This window comes from Mesoplodon mirus, assembly GCF_964341445.2.
Source record: "Mesoplodon mirus genome assembly, chromosome: 1".
NCBI lineage: Eukaryota > Metazoa > Chordata > Mammalia > Artiodactyla > Ziphiidae > Mesoplodon > Mesoplodon mirus.
Genome location: NC_138976.1, coordinates 84,666,610 through 84,688,181, shown reverse-complemented (window position 1 = coordinate 84,688,181; position 21,572 = coordinate 84,666,610). Strand labels below are relative to the sequence as shown.

General features: G+C 32.7%; 1 protein-coding gene across 3 annotated transcripts in view; it reads right to left on the bottom strand.

Annotated features, from left to right (window-relative positions):
• The window catches only part of VPS13A (vacuolar protein sorting 13 homolog A), a 259,057-nt gene that overhangs the window by 15,966 nt on the left and 221,519 nt on the right, over positions 1-21,572 (bottom strand). For 2 of the 3 annotated variants that reach the window (XM_082614126.1, XM_082614124.1), the window contains 9 exons: positions 20,595-20,708; positions 19,567-19,712; positions 18,284-18,365; positions 17,331-17,444; positions 16,129-16,204; positions 15,879-16,042; positions 15,522-15,567; positions 15,289-15,412; positions 10,860-10,974 (listed from right to left, as the gene is read on the bottom strand). In XM_082614126.1, the coding sequence (XP_082470252.1) occupies positions 10,860-10,974; positions 15,289-15,412; positions 15,522-15,567; positions 15,879-16,042; positions 16,129-16,204; positions 17,331-17,444; positions 18,284-18,365; positions 19,567-19,712; positions 20,595-20,708 (981 nt within the window). Of the gene's footprint in view, positions 1-7,731; positions 8,180-10,859; positions 10,975-15,288; positions 15,413-15,521; positions 15,568-15,878; positions 16,043-16,128; positions 16,205-17,330; positions 17,445-18,283; positions 18,366-19,566; positions 19,713-20,594; positions 20,709-21,572 lie in introns of those variants that run through there. The other variant, XM_082614125.1, reaches the window with a different exon arrangement.

The following is a 21,572-nucleotide window of genomic DNA, read 5'->3' as shown; positions in this document are numbered from 1 at the left end:
TGTAATCTTCTCTTTAGAGAAAAATGTAGTCAGTAAGTATAACTTCCTTAGAGTAATATGATTAAGGCTTAGGGATAAAAGACGTTTTATCAATTCACTTTAAATATAACAGATCTGAGAGCTATAGCCAGGAAAAACAAGGTATTCAACTAAGCTTCATGGGCAAATATAGTAGAAATTCATTACCTGAAAGCTCAATGATTTCATATATATAGCAGAATAAATATAAACACAAGTGAAGAATTGGTATTTAGCTTATTATGTGAGGCAAATTGTTTTTTTTTTAAAAATTGAGTCTCATTGACTGTGTCATCAAATCTGAAGAGGAATAAGGCTTTGTTTAATCCCCCCATACCTTTGTCTCCTCCCATGCAAATAAGCTATTTTGACAGTCAGCCGAAGTATAAACTATGCTGACAGCTTACACAGGACAGCTGAGCATAACACTGTGACATAAAATCAAATAAAAGAAACTATTATCTTAAGAGATGTGAATTGTCACCAACTGGTTCAACTAAAACAGTCTGGAGAAAGGACAGAATTATGCTCATGACATAATTATGTGTACTGACAACAGCAGACCATTAATTAACGTACCTAATACATTCTACAAGAAGAGCCAGAGAAGCTGGTCAGAAATACTGTAAGTGGATAGTTACAAAAGTCTCTCTAATGCATTTCCAGCAGAACCTCTATTGAACATTTACTGACCCATGATACTATATAAACTTGAAAAGAATAACATTTCTTTCAAAATACTGAAATAATTCAGAGCAGTCCAAATCACTGAGGTTTTATTGTTTCTATCGCTTACCAATTAATGTGTGGAAACCGTCACAACATTCTAACTATTCTATTAACCTTAAAAGAAAAAAAAAAGGCAAAATTTAATGATGGTTTTTTATTTTGGCAAAGAGGAGACAAATGAGGAATATAGAATAATGATGACCAGAACCAGCATACACTGGTTATTATTCATCTGGAATAATGAAAATATAGTAAGTTCCTATTAGACACTGTACTAATAATCACATATATTACCTTGCTTTTTAATCCTAGCAACACCATCAAGGTACTATTATCTTGGTATTATATACCAAAGTACTGTTATTACTACAATTATCTTCATTTTATAGTCTGGAATATGAGATCAGACTAGAATAAAAGACTATAAAGCTAGTAAAAGGAAAAGGCTGGTACTGAACTCAGGTTTACATGGTTCCAGAATCCAGGCCCTGAGCCATATGGTATTACTGCACCCCAGGTATTTTTACTGTCAAAATGAGTTAGCATAGAAGAAATACATATATTCCATTAGATGAAGTGGGATCCCATTTTAACAGCTCATTGGAATATGGATTCAGATAGTTCACAAGCTGTGTCACATCTCTTGTAATACTTCAATTTCATATAATACCCAGGGGTAATTATCTCTTTGGAAGATAGTAAGACTAATAAACAACTAACTCAGACTCAAAGTGCACAAAATGTCTAAATGTACATTTCTCCATACTGCTTCCTGTAAGATTCTTTAGCAGTAAATTTTCACTGATATACAGTTCATCAGAATCATCACCAGATAGGATATCAGTTTCATTTGAATTTACAACTAAAGACTCTTAACTGGCAAAAAACTATGCATGGTGTTTCCTTTTATAGATGACATTAAATTTTGTTTTTAGATGAATGAAAGCAGCCTCCAATCTAATTTTCTATGAAGATGAACTGTTTCATTTGGCAAGACAACAGCTTTTCTCTCATAGGATATTTGCTAATAAAATACAGATATTATTAGAGGATAACCCTGACACAACTGTCTTTCCAGTTCCTACTTTTTGTGTGTTTCTAACGTATAATCAATTTGGTTTGGATTTATTTATATCTAGTAAACTAAGGCTTACATACTCAACTTTTCTAATGCAAAAGGGACCCTTATCAATAACCATACATTGTTTTTTTATTTTGGCAAAGAGGAGACAAAAAAGGGAAAGACTTTTCATAAATTTATAATAAAGTCTTCTAACAATATTATTGTTAGAGCACACACTAAAATAAAATATGAATGAACTTTACTAAGCTCAAGTTATGTTGAGAACCTATGTGCTGTTGAAAGTAACCAAAGGACATTGTAAGGTAGGGCTCTCATGTATCAGTAGTAGAGAAGTCATGGGTTGAATCCCAGGTTACAATTTAGCACCTTTATCTAAATAAAGCCTAAAGACCTTTTAAACTAAAACTTACTGCAGAATTTTAGCTCTATTTGCACATCCTGGGTAAGCAGAAAGACTCAAGTTGAACCTATCTGAGCTTAACATTTTTATTTCTTTTAAATGTGCTACATTTTTACTTTAGTATTTATCCTTCCATAATATATTTATAAATTTATGGGATGAAATGATGACAAACTTTTGAAAAAGATTTAGTAATCAAATTAGTCTCATTTCAGTTACTGGATTAAAAAATAATTTAAAAATTCATTGTACACTTTTTTGACAAAAAGAAAACTGGAACCTCCCCTAAGTGGAACCACCACCTCCAGAAAAAGACACAATTTCAAAGTCTTATTCACACAGTTATTTTTATGTAATTCTGGAAGGTTCTAAGTGGGGTGAGTTAGTCCACTGGTCCAAAATAAAGTTAGTGGGACTTACTACTAAATGTTCAAAAGTATATGCTTTCAAAAATGATGTGCCAAAGACTCTCCAAGAGAGTTCTATTAAGCTAATAAATGAGGTATGAGAATTGTATCCAAGTTGGATAGGTAATCTTTTCATGGCATCTGCTTTATCTGAGATGCTCACTCCAATTCGCTTTGATAACAGAATTTGGCTCTCTTCAGTTTTCTCACCCCATTCAGAAGTATGCTTCTGGAGAGGAAGAGTTAAAAATGAAGAGTGAAATCCAATGGGCCTTTATCTCCTAGTTCTTGTCCACTTACTCAAAATTTCAGATGAAGCCAGGAAGAATGTTCAGCACTACTCTGGTGATCTGACTGCCTATGATAAGCCCGTTTTTTCCCAGATCAGTGGTAATTCTCCTCCGGAAGTAAAGGGAAAGACCCCATCAGCTGAAGGTAGTTATCTTCCAATTGCTATTAAGGCAGTGTTTGAAGCTAATTATAAACATTTGTAATTTCTGAAAGAAAAGAAATATACAACAAACGAAAACAGCCTCCCTTCTACAACTTATATAATGGCATCTATGATATCTTTGTAAGAGATTCAAAGAAAACACAGATAAAATTTTTAAATGTCTGAAATGGTTGAAAAATACTACCCCCATGGGACAACCCAGCTGTCAATATCTGTACACAATGAAAAACACAAAGATTATACATACATGTACATACACAAATGAATTTTAAGAGGAGAAGATTTATTTAAGGGGTAAATTTTTTTTAAAAAAAAGGCAGAGTCAAAAGGTAAAAATGTTCAATCAACAAGAAAAAGCTTCGGGCTTCCCTGGTAGTGCAGTGGTTGAGAGTCCGCCTGCCGATGCAGGGGACACGGGTTCGTGCCCCAGTCCGGGAAGATCCCACATGCCGTGGAGCAGCTGGGCCCGTGAGCCACGGCCGCTGAGCCTGCGCGTCCGGAGCCTGTGCTCCGCAACGGGAGAGGTCACAACAGTGAGAGGCCCGCATACTGCAAAAAAAAAAAAAAAAAAAAAAAAAAGAAAAAGCTTCTACATCAACTATAAAAACATAGAAAGGTCCTGCTGGTGATAATGTATTCCAGAAGTAAACACCAGGTTTCCCACATTGGGGACCGAATGGGTCACATTTTTACTCTTTAGAAGTTAATAGTAATTCTATTTATAAAAACCTACAATAATAAAAAATATATAACAAATTTATATATTTGAATCATAATTACATGAATAAAAATTTAAAAATGAAATACACCATAATAATGGTGGGGAGACAGGGTAAGTTTTTTCTTTTCTATTCCAATTTTTCTTTACTGAGCATATATTACTTTAACAATGTAGAAAATAATCTACTTTAATTTTTGAAAAATTTCATATCTTTTGTAAAATACTAAAACTGTAGATTGAGAATCAATGTTAGTCCAGTGATTAGCAAGAGAGATTACCTTTTTCCATGGAGAGCGAGTCTCTAAATTTTTTAATTCAAAGAAACTCCAAGTTTTATTGAATACATTCAAAAAATCTTTGTAGACATAATATAGTTAACAAGCTATTCATAGATAATAATTTACAGTATAAAAACATAGCATTCCCAATTAAGAATTATATATACTATCCTGATTATCTGTTTATAAAAACACTGACTATATTTTGAATGCTCAAATAGCTAAGGATCTCTAAGAGGTAGCATAATGAAAATTTAGTAGATATCTTTGTTACCATTTCACTGCATAGGATATGTATATGCAATAAAGATGGTTACATTAAAAACCATTTTACAAAATTATTAAATGTTTATTTTAAAGCTGATATTTGGAGGTACACTATTCCTATATACATATTGGCTGATATGAAATAATTGTTAAATAAATTTATCATACTGATTGAGAGATAATTACAGACATGAAAATAGGTCTACCACATTAAAACAAACCAAGCCATAAACTCCTACATACGACCATCATAAATTATTCTAATTAGCTCCCTAACACGGTCTGTGTTATTTGAAATCATGTGTTTCATTCTTCTTTGATTCAGGCCTTTCTGTAAGGTTTTGTAGAGTTATGGCTTGTACTCACTGCACTTCATAAATTTGAATATTCATCTACTGAAATTAAAGATTACATTAACAATCTAAACATTTTAAATTGATCTCATTTCAAAGGTCTAGGCATAGGATAATAAATAAAACGGACATTCTTTTTACATATCCATCATAATTATTATTTGACTTAAATGAATAATTTGTGTATCTTATTTAGACCCTATAGGACCTATAATATTTTGGACTACTACAATGAATTACAAATATGCAAGGAAACCTATAAAATAAAAAACTGTGGCTTGAAGATACAGTAGAAAAGTACTCGTAACAGTTGGATTGTTGTTTCTGGTCCTCCTCCCATCATTATAGGAAAAGTATAATGCAAAATTTCACCATGGGACTTAAATCAGACAAACTACTATAGTAGCTGTCACAGCAGTCATCATTCTATAGTGTATATGACCCTGGGACGTAAAATACAGCAGCACATACTTCATGTTGAACTTTGATGTCCTACTCACAGAGCTAAAATGGCTCCATCTGTTAATTTTCATAACATGACCTTAAAGTCAACGCTCAACACTACATCAATGATATGTGTTTTGAATAATTTCAAAAGGTAAAATTTATAAAATTTTGATTATTTTAAAAACAGAAGCAAATTGAAATTTATTCCAACTTCCTTTTCAATAAGGAATATTGAAAGTCAGTAACATTACTCTGGATTTACTCTGTTATATCTATACCAATGTGAGCATCAATTAATTTCATTTGTAGGCTCTTAAAAACAGATTATTTACCCATGGTGATAGGTGTTCACAATTTTAGGATTTTTATAAACTCTTCTTCCTGCCAGTTTTCACTATGTTATTCAAGTGTCAAGTAGACACAAAGGAAAATAGAGAATGAGTGATTATTCCCTTAGAAAAGAAGAGAGAAGAACTCTCCATCCCTTTATCCCTTTTTCTGTACACAGGCAATGACCACATTGAAATTTGGAATATAAATAAAGTTAAAGGATATGGAAAGGTGTGGTATTACATAGTCAGTCTTTCAAACTCAGCTTTCTCACTAGACTTTATTAGATGGATACTCCCATTTTTAAAGTTCTAATTAATTATAGAGCCACCAATAAACAAACAAAAGAACCGTTCATCTCATTTAAAATCCCAAAATTGAACTAATTTTCTATATATTTGATGAGGAATAAGAAGATATTTTTGTCCAAGTCCTATTTCTCCATCAAGAAAACAGAGCGATCCTCAGGCTTAAATTTTTCTCAAATAAAATTAACATAATAAATACATTTTTTAAACTGAAAAAATAATGAATACCTGTCAGCAGAGAAGCTTGAAAAGATTATTTCACTGGGGCAGGAAAACAGAAACAGAAAGAACAAGGCCAATTATACTGTTAAAAGAATGTACGCCACTTCTAAGGGCTAAAAACTTAAGGATGAATCCCTAAGGTCACATGAACAAAGTTTAGTAGTTACTAGAATATTATTTTAAATCTTTTTTACTGTTTAAGAGATTTTAAATAAATGTAATTCTACCTCCAATTTTCTTTTCATTAAAATGGTAAGGCACTGCTAAAATATCCAGAACTTTTCCCAGATAAATTCATAAGGACCTTTGTGAAATCTGTACCATAGAATTAAGTGTCACAGACCAATCACAGGAAACTCAGTAAATTTCTTGCAAACAAGCAGTTAGCATTTTCTCCTTTAGAAAGGCTGCATGCTTAGCATAGCTGGAATCAAGAAGTCAATGAAATTACGAAACCCTTCCTTCCTCAGGCATACACAATACATAACAATAGACTATGTTCTTTCCAGCTTCCAGTAGAAGCAGCAGCCTTTGTTTGATTTTGACCAAGGGTGAGAGAGCAGTGGATGCAAGACAAAGACAAATTGTCTCTGATACCATCAGTGACTATTTTTATGGTCACTGTTTTAATTTATTTACTTACTCCAAAAAGATAAGAATACTATATTTAGATGAAAACAGTAATTAAATTCTTTGACATTCACATATTTCTCAGTCCTAGCATACACAACCTGGATTTCCACTTAATCTGAATCAATGCTAGGCAGGAAGAAATTTCAAGAGCAAAATTTTTTAGCTTCTTTTTTTGTAAGCTCAATACTAAAAAACCTGAAATAGTCATTTTCTAAGAAATAGAGAATAATGATTTATAGAGATAAAATCTTGATAAACCTAAGAATTAGAAGAGATGCAAGTCATTGGCTGAATAAATTAAACCAAAAGCTGAACAATTAAGGCAATTGTCTACTACAGTCTAATATAAGCTCATTATAAGCAAAATGCTTAACATAAATTAAGGTAAATGTTCCTTTGTTGATCCAAATGCAGAGCAGTCATAAGGGTTTAAACATCATACTATTAACAGTCACTAACTTTTTCGAGTGTTTTTTTTTTTTTAAGTACATCTAATATACTAGAAAAATAGAGCAAAAAGTTTCATCTAAGTTTGAAATTTAAAAAAAGGCTTCATTATGCAAAACATTAAACAGATTTGCTTATACATCTTTCAGAAACATAGATAACATTTTTCCAATATTATCTAGAAGAAATATATATAATTATGCTTACTATAACAATTCTTCTGTCCTGAATTAATTCGTAACATTTTATAATAAGGATATAGCACCATGGATATGTAAGCTAATAAGTAAATATAATGATTGTAAAACCAACTTTGTTCACTGTTTCACAAAATGTATACGTAATAAAATGAAATAAAAGAACCAAAGAACATTTTTCTTCATTCTCAGACTATAAATTATTTCACTATCTAACCTTTATGACAAATCATGAATGTTTCTTATAATAGTAGTTCAACCTATATGATTTTGGAATAGAACAAATTCATATTGCTTCAAGTTATATAAGTTTATTTTTAAAAGAAATTTGACAAAGGTGCTTTTAAAATGCTAAATAAATATAAAATATTGACTGGCTATTACTATTCTTTTTCTTTTTTTTTTTACTCAATTACATTATATTACAGCCCAGAAAATTTACAGAGAACATTAAGAACAACATTTTGCTAACAAATAAACAGATAATTTAAAATGAAACTAGTAAACATTAAAAAAAAATTGTCTAACTTTAAATCTTAAAGACAAACTGTTATTACAAAGCTATAAAACACATAAAGCAAATGCTATAATATATGGTATGCCCTACTTTGGCTATAAAATACATTTTTCCGTGCTTAAATAATGCATAAATTTTTGTTCTTGAAAATACACAGAAAAACATTTTAAAAGGAAAACGTACATTTAACTCCATATGGGCATTATGGTAGTAGTCATACAAAACATGTTAATGAAACATTCCAAATAAAATGACAAAGAACATATGAATTTGGACATTTCAGATCTGACTAATCATCGTCATCATCATTATCATCATCACTACTTCTACTGTGAGTCATAATCCACTCCCTGTAGACCTGAATTTTCTGTAAGCATGGTAAAGGAAAAAAGAAGCATAAATGTTAGTTAAGTATGGCAAATTGCTTGGAAAACATGTAAAATTATGAAATGTTCAAGAAGTCAATAATTCTGAAGAAGACTTCAGCTCTAAGTGGGGCAGTAATTATGGATATATTTCATAACCTAATAAGACTTAACTAAATTCCACTGGTTGGTACACTTAATATATAGAATAGCTTGATGATACCAGTAAATTATTTTGTGACTATGTTAGAATTATTCTATTTCTCTAGTAGGCAGCTTTAATGGACTACTAGGAAGCACTATAATTATGTGCCACTTTCTAGATAGAAAGGTACACAATAAAAGAGTGTATCTCATATTTAATTATCATATATAGGCATATATAATTTAGTGAGCACAGAGCACCCTTTTTAGAAAATCAGAAAACAAAAGGATGAACATTTGAAAGTATTAAATATTTTCTAAGGGCATTATTATTAAATCAGATTAAATCTAGGCAGATGAGATATGAAATACTGTTTATATGTCATCTACTTCTTTGCCACAGCACTGGTATTTGTATATTTTAAAGTGTTTGCTAATAGTAAAGTTTTGATTCAAAAAAAGCACCATTACCACTAAAGCAACAACACACTTCTTACACCTGTAAGAGAGTAATGCCAAACACAAACATCCTAAGGCATCTGGTGAATTCCTATAGGTATTCCGACTAACACTGTGTTTAATACTCCTGCTGAAAAATAAGTAATGGCTGACAAGGATTGTGAGATTTTAGTCATTTAAACAGCTCTTTTAGCAATTAATTCTACAACTGGCCTAATGAAAATAATAGGCATGTTTAAAAATACAGTCAATAGTCATGATCTTAAATCCCAAACTTTAGAGCTTTAGAAAACAATCAATGGAAAAAAGTGTAGAACAAATTTACTTGTTACTGAAATCAAGTTATCAGCTGTGAAAAACTTTTGGTATGTCATGGCTTTCTTATCATCTGTTCTCTAATAATGGGGATGTATGTCTAAACTCTCCTCACTACTCATCCTTACTTCCTACTAAGTTTATAAAAGTTTCTCAATAAATATTTTTAGCTTTGTGAAAGGTGATTTGATAACTATTCAGTTTAGTAGAATGAATTAGTAATATGTTAACTGTGTTCTAATAAGGGAAGGCAGGTGCTGAGTAGATATGTATGTTTCAATTGTATAACTATAGGTGACTTCTGCAACATTTTCAAAGAATGATTTACTGTCATTGTAGAGTTTGTCAACCTGCCATTTAGAACACAATCTCTCAGTAGATTGCCAGTTCTATCCCAATATGCAATTATTCTGATGCTTTAAAAACATTTTAAACACAATGTAAAACCATTTAACTAAATATCACACATTAACACAATACTTGTAGTTTATGGAAGTACATTTAATGCAAAATTATATACTGTGAGTGTAAAGATATCAAGTACTATGAATACTTTCAAGTCTGTACTATGAGTATTTTCAAGTATGTACAATTTATTATTACTATGAGTATTTTCAAGACTCCTTGTTTTCAATTAAATGATTTAATTTAGTATTTCACATCTAAACCACAGAAACGACTTTAAATTGGTATATCCTATTGTGTATGTTATCTGCAGCATAATCCAGATTTTAAAAAGTCCAACTTTCAAAGTAGAAGTTATATAAACAGATAACATATTCTATCTTCAAACTATTGTTCTAAAAGCTAATTTTCCTTACTATAAGATGTTGGTTTTCATGTAAATTGCTTATCAATTCCACGGGGTTTTAAATAGACCACACAAGCATAAAGCGGGAAGAGGGTCATGGCCATTTGAGCATCTTCAAAAGAAAAGCAGACCCCAAGAATTCACAATAGCAGTGGTCATGATTTTTTTTCCTTATGCATGCCTAACTGGACATGAGGATTATATCTGGAATAAAAGCTGTTAGTGGTTTGAAGGAAGCACCCTAAATAGAAATGGTCTAACTGGGTAAATAAGTAACATCAACTGTGAGGGTACATAAGGCACAATGGCTTTCAACAAATCTAGCAAATCCAGTACAGAACTAAGAGTATCCTATAAAAAGATCAGATTTGCTAAAAATCCTATACAAAAAGTTACCAATATAAAAGCTTTTCTTTGCATTCAAAATACTGAAACAGCTGTATGTGGTTTGTAAATTTTAAGACTAAAATCTACTGTTGGCTTTCACTTGCAAAGTCATGCATTAACTGTTTTCATATCAAACTTTTTGATGCCTATAAAAAAGAGAAAAAAAATCTTACAGTAAATAAATGTACATTTAAAACCTAAGTAAATGTAAGAAACTTTAAATGGAATTAAGCAAAACATATAAAAGCCCAAATAATCTAATACACATTTAAAGCATTATATAGCTACTTTAAAAAAAAAAGCTGACTTGACTACATTAATCTTTTTTTTTTTTTGGTACGTGGGCCTCTCACTGCCGTGGCCTCTCCCGTTGCAGAGCACAGGCTCCGGACGTGCAAGCTCAGTAGCCACGGCCCACGGGCCCAGCCACCCCGTGGCATGTGGGATCCTCCTGGACCGGGGCACGAACCCACGTCTCCTGCATCGGCAGGCGGACCCCCAACCACTGCACCACCAGGGAAGCCCGACTATATTAATCTTAATTCATAAGATATTTCTTCACCCACCTGTAACATTTGATTTCCAGTACCATCCCTCAACCTGTAAGGTCTGATAACTCCATCTTCATTAAAGAACCTAGGGGGTCGCAGACTCTCCACTTCATCAGAAGTCTCTGTAGCTCTAGAGGGAAAACATATAACTTGATTTTAAAAATTACTCAAAAACTCCTAAGTATACTTTAAAATGAAACTGCTGAAAAAAGATCTTCTTTTGGATAAAATGAGACTATTACATCACTTCTCTTTTTTAAATTCTGTCTTTTGACACAAATAATAATAAGTTCTCTAGACAAATGTAGAACTGTAAAGAAGTATGATTATAGATTCTCTTGGATTTTCTTTGTAGACAATAATCAGAGAATCAGCATATGAGTACTGCTTTTTCTTTTCTGGTTTAAGACTTTTAATTTCTTTTGCTTTTCCTATTTCCTACTATATTGCATTATTAGCTCCTCCAGCACAATGCGAAATACATGAGGGGATTGCAAGCATCCTTCCCTCATTCTCAACTTTAAAGGTAAAGCTTCTGAGTTCTTCATGAAGTACAGGTATCAGCAACTTTTTTTTTTTTAAAGGCACTGTTTGTTAAGCCAAGGAAATTCATTTCTACTCTTAGTTTGCTAACTTTTTTTTTGTCACTGTTATTGAAAATCTTGAATGAACAATGAATTTTAAATACAGAATTTTCCCCTGGTCATTGCTGTGATCCTGTGGTTTATCTCCTTCAAACTATTAATGCTTTAAGTCACATTACATGGTTTTCTAATGTTCACACACCCTCACATTCCTTCTAAGGCTTGATATGTACTGTTTGAAACACATATACACATTGCTGAATTTGGTTAATATTTTATTTAACATTTTTTGACTGTATGGACCTACATGAGAAAGACTAATTTATTGTTCATTCATTCAACAAACATTCACATATTCAACAAATATTAAGAGCTTACCATGTAATGTATCCATATGTATAGACACATACATATGGATCAATCTCCAATTAAAAGCAGAAATCGGCAAAATGGATAAAAAAATGTGATCCAACTATATGCTGTCCAAAAGAGGCTCATTTTAGAGTCAAAGACACAGACAAGTTGAAAGTAAAAGGATGGAAAAAGATATACCATGTAAATAATAACCAAAAGAGAGCTGGAATGGCTATACTAAAATCAGAAAAAAATTAGACTTTAAAAAAATTCCTATTAGACACAAAGAAGGACATTTAATTTTTTTAATGAATTTTTATTGGGGTATAGTTGATTTACAATGTTGTTTTAGTTTCAGGTATACAGCAAAGTCAATCAGTTATACATATACATATATCCACTCTTTTTTAGATTCCTTTCCCATACAGGCCATTACAGAGTACTGAGTAGAGTTCCCTGTGCTATACATCAGGTCCTTATTATTATCTATTTTATATATAATAGTGTATATACATTAATCCAAATCTCCCAAATTATCCTTCCCCCACCTTGCCCCTTGGCAACCATAAGTTTGATTTCTACATCTATAACTCTATTTCTGTTTTGTAGCTAAGTTAATTTGTACCATTTTTTTAGATTCCACATATAAGCACTATCATATTTGTCTTTCTCCAACTTACTTCACTCAGTATGACAGTCTCTAGGTCCATCCATGTTGCTGCAAATGGCATTATTTCTTCTATGGCTAAGTGATATTCCTTTGTATATATGTACCATGTCTTCTTTATCCATTCATCTGTCGATGGACATTTAGATTGCTTCCAGGTCCTGGCTATTGTAAATAGTGCTGCAATGAACACTGGGGTGCATGTATCTTTTCAAATTATGGCTTCCTCCAGATGAATGCCCAGGAATGGGATTCCTGGATCATATGGTAGCTCTATTTTGTTTTTTTAAGGAACCTCCATACTGTTCTCCATAGTGGCTATACTAATTTACATTCCCACCAACAGTGTTGGAGGGTTCCCTTTTCTCCACAACCTCTCTGGCATTTACTGTTTGTAGACTTTTTTTGTGTGTGTGTGGTATGCAGGCCTCTCACTGTTGTGGCCTCTCCTGTTGTGGAGCACAGGCTCCGGACGTGCAGGCTCAGCGGCCATGGCTCACAGGCCCAGCCGCTCCACAGCATGTAGGATCTTCCTGGACTGGGGCACGAACCTGTGTCCCCTGCATCGGCAAGCAGACTCTCAACCACTGTGCCACCAGGGAAGCCCTGTTTGTAGACTTTTTGATGATGGCCATTCTGACCAGTGTGAGGTTATACCTCATTGTAGTTCTGATTTGCATTTCTCTAATAATTAGTGATGCTGAGAATCTTTTCATGTGTTTATTAGCCATCTGTATGTCTTCTTTGGAGAAATGGCTATTTAGGTCTTCTGCCCATTTTTTGATTGCGTTGTTTGTTTTTTGATACTGAGCTGCATGAGCTGTTTGTATATTTTGGAAATTAATCCCTTGTCGGTTGGTTCATTTGCAAATATTTTCTCCCATTCTGAGGGTTGTCTTTTTGTTTATTGTTTCTTTTGCTGTACAAAAGCTTTTACGTTTAGTTATTTTTGTTTTTATTTTAATTTTCATTACTCTAGGAGGTGGATCGGAAAAGATCTTGCTGAGATTTATGTCAAAGAGTGTTCTGCCTATGTTTTCCTCTAAGAGTTTTATAGTATCTGGCCTTACATTTAGGTCTTTAATCCATTTTGAGTTTACTTTTGTGTATGGTGTTAGGGAGTGTCCTAATTTCATTTGTTTACCTGTAGCTGTCCAGTTTTCCCAGCACCACTTATTGAAGAGACTGTCTTTTCTCCATTGTATATTCTTGCCTCCTTTTTCATAGATTGGGTGACCACAGGTGCATGGGTTTATCTCTGGACTTTCTATACTGTTCCATTGATCTATATTTCTGTTTTTGAGCCAGTACCATACCGTTTTGATTACCGTAGCTTTGTAGTATAGACTGAACTCAGGGAGCTGGATTGCTCCAGCTCCTTTTTTCTTGCTCAGGATTGCTTTGGCTACTTGTGATCTTTTGTGTTCCCATACAAATTGTAAAATATTTTGTTCTAATTCTGGGAAAAATGCCATTAGTAATTTGATAGGGATTGCACTGAATCTGTAGATTGCCTTGGGTAGTACAGTCATTTTGACAATATTGATTCTTCCAGTCCAGGAACATGGTATATCTTTCCATCTGTTTGTGTCATCTTTGATTTCTTTCATCGGTGCCATGTAGTTTTCAGAGTACAGGTCGTTTGCCTCCTTAGGTAGGTTTATTTCTAGGTATTTTATTCTTTTTGATGCGTTGGCAAATGGGATAGTTTCCTTGATTTCTCTTTCTGATCTTTCATTGTTAGTGTACAGGAATGCAAGAGATTTCTGTGTATTAACTTTGTATCCTGCAACTTTAACCAATTCACTGATGAGCTCTAGTAGTTTTCTGATAGCAGCTTTCGGATTTTCTATGTATAGAATCATGTCATCTGCAAACAGTGACAGTTTTACTTCTTCTTTTCCAATTTGATTTCCTTTTATTTCCTTTTCTTGTCTGATTGTCATGGTGAATTCCTTATGATTTATTGACTTTTGAGCTTCTCTGATGACTATGACTCAATAATTATATTTGTGAAACTAAAGTTACAGGTAGAAAAAACTGTACCCTTTTTTCCAAACTTAACTCTAAATTAAAACTGGAAACACCCCATTATGGGCATAGTATGAAATACTGACTTAAAAGGAGCAATTAATTTAATGACAATACTTATTCCAATAGAGCAGAAAGCCAGACAAAGTACAAAGGAAAAAAGGTCAGGGAGATATCTACCCACCAATTTTCTAAGTTAGGTTTCTAAGTTAAATTCATTAGTATGAATTTAATCAATTGTTTTATGTGTTACAAACTTCTAGAATAGAGGTAACAATAACACAACTATTAAATTGTAGTCTTATGCTAAATTTAATTTGGAGGAAAAGAGAACATGTTTAAAATTATTTGCACAAGTGAAGAGAAATAGAGGGAAAGGATATAATAGTTTCATAACAAAATGAGACCATAAAGGAAGGGGTGAACACAAGCTGAGTTTGAACCGGGAATATAAAATGCCATTCTTTATTTCTCAAAAAAGGAGACAGAATATTATATTTGCTAATTTCATAACTGATGTATAGCATTACATTATTGTAATGTATTGCAATCAAGGTAAGTGAAAAGCTTGACTTGCCAAACCTTCCCTGCCAAGGCTGCTGGGAATGAATGACAAATGAAGTAGAACTCTATGAAGCTGAAGTGATGCAATACCAACAATTTAAGACGTATCAAAAGCAATTAGGAAGATCATATGCAACTTGCCATTATTGCAGGGTTCATAATTAAGTGCCTCAAGCCAAAGAGATTTATCTCATTTCTCTTGGTTTAAGCATTTTACTCATATTTTACATCAAAGAGAATTTACCTTTTTATTCCCTGAAATGTACTGCTAGCCATGTCTATGATGCCTCCAGTTGGCCTTGTCACTGCTCCAACTAAACCTTTCCCAACACCTTTAAAGAAACCAGCCGCTCCTTCTTTTTGAGCTCCTGGAAAGAAAAAAGACAGAGATTTAGACAATTGGATTAGGAATGAAAATGGAATCAATTTATGAAAGCCTTGGTAATATATATCACCCAAAGGAATCACTACACTTGCCTTTGATTGGTTTTGTAACAATTCCTGTTATGCCACTTACGAAACCCTAGAGGAAAAGCACAATTGAAAATTTACAATACTTTGACGTGATACCTTGAAGAACCAAGTCTGGCTTACAAAAGAAATGCAGAGATCTGCTTTCTAGATACCATAAGAATTAACATATTTCCTAAGTATTTTATTTAAACAATATTTCTGGAGGCTACTGACATATTTTTTATTATGTCACAACCCATTGCTTCACCAACATCCAAATAATATTTGAGTGAATGAAAGTTTTATGTCTATTTCCTTACTCACAGATCGTGGCTTTAAAAGATATTCCTAAAATGTTCACAACCATGGGGAATTTCTTACAGAAACTAATCCTTTTCCTCCACGAGTGATGCCTTCTCTAAAACCAGCTGGTTGCCTGTTCATGGCTTCTCTTCTCTTCTGTTGGTAGTCTTCATCCATAGTCATAGCTGCTACCCCTTTAGCCATAGCACTGGTGATTTTGGAGGCAGCACCAGCCAATCCACCTAGCAAAATTGTAATACCTTTAGTAAAACAAAACATATCATTACTTTCTAGCATAATCATTCTTGGTAGGCATTCTGTTTCTTACCAACAGCTCCACCAACCAGTGCTTTCAGTCCCAGTGCCATTCCTTCCACAAACTCTTCAGGACCCTGGATGGCTCCCTAAAGGGTCAAAAAAGAATAACAATAAAGTTATGCTTACTTTTAAAGGTAAATTTTTTTTTTGGTATATACAAGGAAAGCAGTAGTGAGAAAAAGAATAAAGGTGTCCCAGAGAAAGTGATATCAGAAGAAAACTTCACATTAACATAATTCTCAGATATTTCATGACATTCAAAGTACAAAGGATAAAATGTTAGAAGTTGATCCAAACTTAGAAAGGAATATGACTATTCACCAAAGTGTACAAAAGATGCTTACTCGGATTATATGTTATATTATGAGAAGGTAACCACAAACTACTCTATATAATTTTTTTAAAAAGAAATAAAAACACTTTAATTCTTAATATTTCTAATATTTTAGATTACAGTGTACAAAATAAATACTAGTTTTACTTTATTTTTCATTATCTTCTATGTTTAAAAGTGAAAGTAGGAGTTTTGAATGTTTTGACAGAAATTTTTAAGGGACAGAGAACAATCATAATTTTTGCCATTGATTATTAAGATTGTTTCACAGTGTCAGCTTGCATGGTTATTTTTACTGTCCCACACCACTGTGCGCAGCAAGACTGTGTGTCCATGGGAATCGTCCTTCTACTATAGTACAAATTTTATCCACCTTTAATATTCCAACAGAACACTTAAAATTTGGTATTTCTTAGTAAAGTCTTAAGTTTAAATTCTGAAGGAAAAGGTAAATATTCCTCCCAAGACTTCTCAAAAACCTCTTACCATTGTTTGCTTCAAAATAATGTCCTTTTGTTGTGTTTCCAAAAATCCATTCACAACTACAACTCGTTAACAACTGGGGTGATTATTATTATCATTTTTAATTGAAGTATAGTTGATTTACAATGTTGTTTTAGTTACCGGTGTATAGCAAAGTGATTCAGTTATACATATATATACACAAGTGTGTGTATATGTATGTATATATATATTTTTCATATTCTTTCCCATTATGGTTTATTACAGGATATTGAATATAGTTCCCTGTGCTATACAGTAGGGACCTTGTTGTTTATCTATTTTACATATGGTAATTTGTGTCTGCTAATGGGATGCACTATTTATTCAAAAGTATTAGTGTGATATATTGCACAACACAAGATTAACTATTTTACCTGGTAAGGCTCATAAAAAAATGCTTCTACACCTTCAGAAAATTCTCTAATCAAGCCAAAGGGATTTCCCAAAACATCAAGTCCAAGAATGAGTACATACATCTGCTTAATGGCCTAAAAATGAAATATAAACATTAGTCAAATCAGATTATCAGACTTAATATTTTTTTTCCTTCTATTCAGTACACACATCCAGTTTTTTTTCAGGCTAACACCCTCACCACCAATTTCAACCTAAACCATATCACCTTATTCATCAGTAGGCTTAGTTTTAAAAAGCAATTTGGTGTTAGAGTATGAGAAATAATATGACCTATTTACATAAAGTTTTAGAATATTCAAAATACTTTTACAACTATGTGTGACAGTTATTATTACTACCACCATTTTATAGACTAGAGAAACATACAGGTCAAATGATGCCCGGAGCCATGGTGGGTAAACAGCAAAACTGGGATCCAAACCCAGACCTCTTAAGTCATGCTCAGTGATCTGTCCACCACACAACAGCTATCTCAATGCTCTATAAATTATACCACAAAATACAGGAGTCTTCAGAGATGGATAAAAATCCAGTAAAATAATATATCTACCTGATTAAACAACTTAATTACACTAAAAGTGCCCTGTGTTCATCAGTTACTTACTGATAGTTTCCCTTGACCTATTTTTTGAAGTAAGTGAGGTGAATTACTTAGCTAATTATTATTTAAAGATTTACATCTAGTCCACACTGATCCAGGAAAGATTTCTGTCAAAGGCTAAAAGTAGAAAGGCAAAAAACTGAAATGGTGGTTGGGCTCAACTTCCTTCTACAATCCTGAGGGAAAAAACCATGTTTTAAAATTTTGAAACGGCTATTCCCTTCCTGGCCAAATCATTATACCTCTATAGACACATATGGCTTCACCATTTTATCACTCTGTCCCTCTGTAAAATAACCTCAGACAAACCTGTTTTGAATAGTGTCTTATTACTTCAGACTGTAGTTCAGATGTTGTATGGAACTGATAGTTGAGTTCAAAAAATGCAAGCCTGAAAAAAAAACACATAAAAATCTATAAATATATAGAGAAAAGGAGATTATGTTTTTAATATTAATGAATGGTTTTATTTTCTTTAGAATTTTTCTCCAAAAAAATTCCTTTTAGTACATTTTTCCCATACCAGTCAGAAAATCCACTCCTATATACATCTCTGTGTATTCTGGTCAAAGAACCCTCTTAAGAATCTGATAAAAGCTATGGATCTTATCTTCAGAAAAGCCATCAATATACACATATTTTCACAGAATTCAGGCAATTTAGAGACCCCTTGGGTCCCACTCCTGGACATGAACTATATTTCTCAATTCTGTCCTATCATGGCCCACACATGAAATGCCTGACACACTGAGATAAATGGAAGAGGCTGCTCAAGAATGGCCAGGGTTCAGCTGCTGCAGGTCCTGCCTGATCAGCTGACAGCTGAAGAATCACCATCAGTTTATTTATAACCTATTCACAGCATATACCTGGAACCACTAATTGGGAAGTTCTGTGTTAAGGATAGGACAGCAGCAAGATTAGAAATCTCATCCTATTTCTGATGTCTTCAAACTTGTGTTTTTTAATTTGACTATTTCCTAACTTTTATCTAGATTTACAGTTATGTCTTATTAGACTCACTGATTCTTACTACTGTTCTTAATAATAGCTCTAGGTGCTATCTGCAAAGGTCATGCTCATCTAAAGTCTCCACTCAGACTCTCTGTCTCTTTGGTCAGATACTCTAATAGCTTACATTATGACTCACATTAAATTCTTGACTGTAACATTTAAACTGATCCCTTCATTTCTGCTATCATGGCATTCATTTTCTTCTAGTCACATATGCTTTGAAGAGTCTTGATCCCATAGGCCTTAAAGCAACATCTTTTAAGCACCACACATCACACCTTTGGGTATACACAGCTTCTTAGGAATCCTTCCCTAGGCCAAAAAGGCCTTATATAACCCACAAACTTGCATGACCTCTGTTCCTCTTTCTTAAGGAAATTATTTAATGATTATTCTGTTATTTAATAGTTAAGGGTTACCAGGCAATATGTTACTTAAATTATATTCCATTTAACAGCAAAAAACCATATTCAACCTATGATCTGCAATGTACTTTACATACTTTTTCACTTATAAAATTTTAATGTAAATATAAAATGGACTTTTCATCAATTTATACATTTGAATATTAAACATACTTAAAAACTACATCTTGTACATCTGTAAGAGTGGCACCAATACTCTTCAGCAAAAGATTTAAAGAATGAACTGCCACCAGTCCTTCAGGTTGTTCTGAATCTTTAGCTTCTTCGCCACCTGAACTCAGTGAAACACTTAAATGCAACTAAAGAGATAAAGAGATAAATATTTAAAGCACTTTCTTCATAATGACAGTTTTAACTCTTAAAATTCAATATCATCTTAAATTCACTATACCATAAATAAGATTTCAAAGTTACCTAGATTATATCAAAATTAATAACTGGAATGTTAAAAAAGAATTTAAAATGTAAACAGCCCTTTAAAAAATTTAAATTCAACCATGTAATGTATGATATTTAGTTCAATCCAATTCTTTTGGTAAACTAGGAAAATATTAATCTTCATATATTTTTTAATAACATTAACAATCTAGAAGTTGAAATTGTTGAAAATTAACTCAAGTATCTCCAAAAGTGAACGTTTCAACTATTAGAATTAAGTTAGCATGGTAAAGCTAGTTAAAAAGCACTTCTGTATTATACGTATTATATATAGTATAAGTAGTTATACAGTAATTTTCTTCAAGTATTATGTAAGCTAGCTCATAGAAATTTTATGTTAAGAACTTACTTTTAGCTCCATTCACTCTTCAATTTTTAAATCAAGGTTACTTTATAAATTAATTTCAAACTTATACTAATATCATACACAAAAGTTTGAAAATTGTCACTCAACACCTTAATAGATAGCAAGTTAACATAATGTTAGGTCAAGATGTAAACATATAAACATACTGTAGGTGGCTCCACTATTATTTCCACATGATAAAAAATTATTATAAGAATAAATAAAATTTAAAAGTATCATTCCTTTGTTATTTACTTATATTTATAATTGTGAAGTTATAGAATTTATATACTATTAAAGAATATAATTTAAATGCTGTATTCCCCCAAACAGATCAAATCAATCTGCTATTACCTAGATTATCAAGGACAATAAAAATGACTTATTTTTCCCCTACCTTGATAGGAGATATATGAAAGTATTCATAGAGACTGACTTGTGATGAATCTCCTAATGAAACTATTTTATATTCTTCTTGGAAAGCTTCTGTATCTTTATGAAAAAGCTCAACCTATAAAGGAATATAAAATATTAAAAATGTCAGGGATATTTCTGTATAAGTATTAAGCTAATAGCTCACACGCTGCAGAATACTTCCCCATAATATCCAGATTCAACATTGCTCATGATTGGGAACCTACTGCCTTAGAAGGGAAACTAACATCTCTACTGTTAGGAAGGTCACTCACAAACGATAAGCATATCTTCTATGTTTCCATCCAATACATTAAAAGACACTAACGTTTTCTTCACGTGACCATAGGTTTTATTCCAAAAGGCCACTAATCCAATCCATCAACACTTTCTTAGGAATAATACAATCATAATGTACTTGCAGCTTTTTGATAAATGCATTACTGACATCTACAGAGGTCACTAATATAATCAAAAAAGGGAAGGCACTGAAAGTAATTTTTCATGAAGTGATTAGTGCTTTCATTCTTGATAATCAACACTATTTCTTTTGCAAATGCTCAGAAATCTAGTACTTCTGTGTGTTGAGAAACGGCCCAACATTCATATTTTAACTGATTCACATTAAAACTTCAAAATGATAACCTTATTAAAAGTATATTTAGAAATTCACTTCTGGGCTAACGGTGTAAGGAGCTCTTTAGCTCTCCAGTGAAACTGGTAAAATTTATTTAAAAAACCAAACTTTTAAGGCCTCTATGAATGGTCCTAAGGGTATAACCAAATAAAACATCTATTCAAGAAAATCTATAAAAATTTGGTAGGCAAAGTGAGTCTGTGGTATTTGAAAAAGGACCATTCTCTCAGTTCCCCCTCCCGACTCAGTAAGCCAGAACTCCAATCTAGACTGGTGCACCCAAGAACTCAGAGTTCCCTCTCTGCCCCACCTCCAACTGGAAGA